Source organism: Populus nigra, chromosome 2 (assembly GCF_951802175.1).
Source record: "Populus nigra chromosome 2, ddPopNigr1.1, whole genome shotgun sequence".
Lineage (NCBI taxonomy): Eukaryota > Viridiplantae > Streptophyta > Magnoliopsida > Malpighiales > Salicaceae > Populus > Populus nigra.
This window is the reverse complement of record NC_084853.1, coordinates 41,570,743-41,576,144: the sequence shown is the minus strand read 5'-3', so window position 1 is coordinate 41,576,144 and position 5,402 is coordinate 41,570,743. Positions and strand designations below refer to the sequence as shown.

The window sequence follows — 5,402 nt, the reverse complement described above, 5'->3', positions numbered from 1 at the left end:
ATATATGAGAATATACGTTGAATTCAAAAACATGAAGATTTGACGAGATTCAGACTCAATATTTTAGAGTTTATAAAAAATTATATAAGTTGGATGAGATATCAAATCTAATAATCTTAGATTCAGCTATATGCTTGGTTTAAATATATATGAGGTTGACAAATTATCAGACCCGTTACCCGTAGGTTTGGAGTCATTCCAGGTCTAAATATTTATAGAGTTGATAATCTTTTAGGCAACATATTGATTTATAAAGATTTGTTTGTTTATTCTTCTGTTTTTTATAAAATGTTAAAAGTTAATTATGATAATCTCTCTATATCCATGAGTTTATAAAAATCTCCTAAGGATTTATCATATTCTATCAATATTAATATTGTGTAAATAATATTTATCTCTTATTAATATTATATAAAAAATATCTATTCTCGATCAATGATGTCTAAGAGATATTTATCTCTCATTAATATTATTAAAAAGAAATGACATTCTAATATTTCAATTCAAGCAACATGACAAAGTTTAGAGACTACATATACTCTATCAATCACCCAGGTAATTGATTCATACTTCTTTTATTTTATAAGTATCTATATTCTTATTTTCAGAGCATTTATCATATACAACGGAGAACAAACACTCTTATTCTTAAAATTTAAAGTTAATTCTCTTATTTATTACAATCTTTTATTAAAAATAACTGATTTTTTCATTAAAAGATCCCTATATCCCATCAAAAGAGACCGTTTAGCAAGTGTTATGTCTTGTTTCACCGATCATTAATTTCATGAACTTTAAAGAAGAAATTATTGATGCGAATCGTGTGATCGTCCTCTATTTAAATTCTAAAAATCTTTTATTCCTAAGCATATTGTCACTAACAAGATTTTTTTTATGGAAAGGAGATAATTTATTTAGATCTAAGAAGAGAGATTTTACTTGAATTGAATTTTGAAAAGATAGATTTGAAGCATTAAAGTAACGCTATTTATATGTCTGTGTTGTTTTTTTATGACTTACTGAATATTTATATTCATATGTTTGTCTGTATTTGCTTTATATGCCTGTCAAAGATTGAAAGAAGCAAAGACAAAAACTGAATTGGCTTCGGTGAACAATAACTAAGATGATGATGATGTCATGCTACAGATTGGATTAGTTATATATCATCAGAACGAGACACCAATCAACTCTAACCAAATACTTGCTCCACAGCCTATCAGGCCCATTAAGGCCCAATAACGAAACACTGGCCATGTTGCTTTGGATGAGGCTAAAGGGCCCAGGAACGTGTTGCTTTAGAAAACACTCGTACATTACTGGTTCCATAAAAAAACTAATTTTGATTTGTAAAATATATATTTGATATCATGGCATTTAAATTGTGATAAAATATATTAAAAATAATGGTTAATTTAGTCACCCCATAAAATTATGGAGTGGGATTAGCGAGAGTGGTAGTAGCAAGATAAGCTCTTTTCAGTCAAATTACTGTATAAGTTGCTGTACTTCTAAAATGATTAATTTTTTTTTCTATTAATAATACTAAAAAAATGAATTAATTTTTTTAAAAACCCTTTGCATGCGATTAACCATTTTATTATTTTTATTTTTTAAAAGAAAAACTTTGGAATATGATATTAAATAAATAAATAAATAAAACTAGAGAGAAGGAAAAGAAATACTCAGAAAGATTTTAAAACGCAAACTTGGTCACCTAGAGAATAAGCCGAGACTCCTCTTCAAACAGCCCGCATCTCTGAAAAGTCCAAACAAGCCCATTCCTACCATAAAACCTCAGTTCTACAAAACCACTCCATTACCCCAGCTGCCGAAGCCGCCGCCACCACACCATCACCTCCTGCAGCCTCCTCAACCGGCGTCCCTGCATCCCCAGCTGACGCCACAACACGTCAGTCACCAGTGACTCGGTTCGAGGATGACTTCAGGGCTCTAATTCGATTTGAGAGGCTGCATTTAGGTATAGATATCTCTCTATGGCTCTCTTTCACTTCGACATGACCTGGAATAAGTATGGGTGTTTGCTTGAATATGATTATCTTTGCAAAAGCATGACTCGAGTCTTGATGATGTTTATTGATGATCCAGTTTAAAAAAACTTGAGAACAGGCAGGGTTTGTGGTAAATATTGATGTTTCTGCAGTTTGGGTGTGAAAATGCACGAAAGCAGTCTGTTTTGCGGGGTTGTGGGTTTTTTATTTTATTTTATTTATTTATTTATCTCTAAATGAATTTAGATGCTTCTGACCATGTAGGCTTGCGGTAAAGTTCCTATCTTGGCAGCCTGGCTGAACAATTTTTTCGTTTATTGGACTTTTAATGGTTTCTTGGGACACTTCAGGCTAATAGTGATCCCTGCGTTTTCATCTCCACCTTGCTGTCTTGTATGTCATTCTTGGTTTTTGTTTCTTCAAGGAGTCCGAGGCTTTAAAAACAAGACAAGCTTGTTAAAATGCCGTTTCATTTATCATGATCATTTATGTTCCCCTATTTTTTTTTTTTTTTTTGTAATTGCCTGAAATAAGTGCTGGGCCTTCGAGAAATTCCTACTTGCTTGTTCTTTGTTTTGCTTCATGTTTGGTGTGATTTTACTTTGATAATCTAAGTTGAAATTTTAAATTACTTTGGATAAAAAGCTCAAATAAAACTCAGATTTGAATTTTGATAATATTGCATGATAATTGATCTTTTCCTTGTTGATGCTTTGAGGGTTTCTTCAAGGGGTTAAGACTTAAGACCCAAGGCCAGCAATAACTATTCGATGATAGATTCGCACTTGTGTGTTTTGGCTTCTCAGAAGCATTCTAAAGTACAGCTGCCACTTCCTTTTATATTATGATTAAGTTGATTAAAAGAATTTTAATTAAAACAACTGCGCAATTTGTTTCTATAAAACTAAGAAAGGTGGCTTTCATTTTTGTTTATTTTTAATAATAAAATTGCATGCCAACGCATATTTGGTCCCAAATAAACGTGAATGAGGTCTCCAGTGCTGATATATCCCACCATCACAAATTTTCTGGTGTTTATCTTTATTTTTATTTTCTGTTGTGCCCCAAACTCATTTACTTGCTCTATTTTGTTTGCAGAAATCTGATTCTTCAATCATGTTTATGACAAGATTTATTGGGAGGACACTCCTTGCTGCTGCTAAATCTGAAACTCATGCTGCCTCTGCCGCTGCTGCTACAGCTACATCTGGACATAACCCACTTGAGGAATTCTTTGAGGCTGATAGGAGCCAGGATGAGGACAAACCAATTGTTTATGGTATGATATGAGCCTCTTAATGGTTTCTTTTATTTGCTAATTGAGTACCACACGACCTTTCATTGCATCAGATCACTGGTAAATGATTTACTACTGTTTTCCAAATAACAAAATAAGAGCAGCATTCAACACATGAATATTAAGAAATTGAAAAGAAAACAGAATGAAAAATTGAAGCATACAACCAGTATCACTATATATTTACATGATCTGGTAATATTTTGAAACCTGCTATGTTAGACTTGTACATTTGTATTCTTGGTAGTTTCTTTACCCTAATATTTTTCTATCTCCTGAAGGAAAGCTAAAGTAAAGGACCAATTTATATGATATTAACCTCACAGATACTTTACATCCAAAGGCGCTGAAAGTGCTCAAGTGTGAATTATTTTCTGTTTGGTATTTTTAATGGTATGCCATTTTGCACATCATGTTATTTTCTTCACAAGCCTGATACAAAGTACTTTAATTAACTTACAAAACAGTATGTCTTCTCTATGAAAATTTTATGTTCCTTTCCTATCAGCAAAAAGAGAACCTTCGTTTTTCCTGAATGCGTTTTCCTTTTAATCTTACTGCCTCCAGGGCGAAGTTGGAAAGCTTCTGAACTGCGTCTGAAGTCTTGGGATGATCTTCAAAAGTTATGGTATGTCCTGTTAAAGGAGAAAAACATGCTGATGACTCAACGGCAGATGCTTCATGCCCAGAACTTTCGATTTCCCAATCCAGAGCGCTTACCCAAGGTATATCCAATCTTCTTTGCTTGTATTTTGATATGAGCATGTCATTGATGTTGCTCTGAGCTCCTCAAATGCGTTGCCTTATATTCCTGCACTGACAACGACTTGAATAATTTAGCCCTTCAAACCATTGAATCACTAAAAATAAATGAACTATCGGTCAGAAAAGCCAGGGAAATGATATGGGCTTAATGTGTTTTATAATCACCATCTCCATTTTCTCTCATTCTCTATCGGGGGAGTGGTGGAGGGTTTTTCAAGATATATATATTTTGTTTTGTGTGGTGTGGGGTTGCCGGCATATGCATGTAAAAAGCTTTTTTGTATGTCAGATGAAGTGCTACAATTACAAGCAGCTTTGCTATGCTCACCTGTGTTTTGATAGTTTCTTACAAAGAACAGAAAGTAAAAGAAGGATTACTAGAACATTGCTTCTCTTTGAACTTAGTATATCAGTTTTTAGGATGCAAGTTGTGTTTTTTTTGTCCCCCAGTGCATTCTCACAAGCCCGACTGCAAATTCTGTTCTATTTGAATGAACAATGAAATTCAGGTGAGGAAGTCAATGTGCCGTATCAAACATGTACTCACGGAGAGAGCCATAGAAGAGCCAGATTCCAGGAGGTCTGCTGAGATGAAGAGGATGATAAATGCTTTGTGATAATATCCAACTCGTTATTCTGTTCCCCGGGGCACTGGATGAAGTCTATTTGAGGGACGCGACATTGCTATATTTTTCCTGGTGTTAGGCTTACATCCCTTCTGTTAATTGGCCTATTTGTCTTATCAGCACATGGAAATCTTTGTTTCTATGAGAAAGTACAGCAGGAGGCAAGGACACCAAACACGTAATTAGGACTGCTAATTATGGTGTTTTTTTGTGGAACATTTGTAAGCGTCTCCAGTATTCATAAATTACTTCGTGTTTAAGAAAGGATGCCGAACGTTGCTCTGTTTCTCTGCAGTTTTAATTGCGTAGTCATTTAATAGGGATTTACCTAGCCAGTGGATCGATTTTCCTTTTCCTTTTAACGCCTTCTCTTTCATATATGGGTACTGGTCGAATAATCAAAACAAAAGACTTTTTCTTGGCAGGTGTGATCCGTTGGACAGTAAAATTTTTAATGATTGGATTTCTCAACGGCGAATAATTCTTTTTTTTTTTTCCCCGTACAAAACTGCGAGTAATTCTATGTTCTTTTGAATCTTATTGCCATTATTTCTAGAATGAACCGTTTTAATATTTAAATAAAGTTAGCATATGAACTCTACTCGGCTTCAAATTTAGAATGAAACAGAACACAGATTGATTATAGTCCAAGTTAATGAAGCCTCCGAACCAAACCTATAATAGGCCCTTACTTATTTGCTT

At 33.9% G+C, this 5,402-nt stretch overlaps 1 protein-coding gene across 1 annotated transcript; it reads left to right on the top strand.

Annotated features, from left to right (window-relative positions):
- The first annotated feature begins 1,721 nt into the window (after window positions 1-1,721).
- LOC133681654 (uncharacterized) lies at window positions 1,722-4,986 on the top strand. The gene is made up of 4 exons (XM_062104751.1): window positions 1,722-1,981; window positions 3,111-3,291; window positions 3,877-4,034; window positions 4,584-4,986. Exons 2-4 carry the CDS (start codon window positions 3,129-3,131, stop codon window positions 4,689-4,691), a joined length of 429 nt encoding a protein of 142 aa, XP_061960735.1. The 5' UTR covers window positions 1,722-1,981; window positions 3,111-3,128; the 3' UTR covers window positions 4,692-4,986.
- Window positions 4,987-5,402: the final 416 nt, after the last annotated feature.

What these genes read in the sequence shown, in the direction of transcription:
- LOC133681654 (XM_062104751.1), top strand. Translation starts at nt 3,129, where the DNA reads ATGTTTATGACAAGATTTATTGGGAGGACACTCCTTGCTGCTGCTAAA. An exon ending in GGACAAACCAATTGTTTATG is followed by an intron (nt 3,292 to 3,876) that starts GTATGATATGAG and finishes TACTGCCTCCAG; the next exon opens with GGCGAAGTTGGAAAGCTTCT. An exon ending in ATCCAGAGCGCTTACCCAAG is followed by an intron (nt 4,035 to 4,583) that starts GTATATCCAATC and finishes AATGAAATTCAG; the next exon opens with GTGAGGAAGTCAATGTGCCG.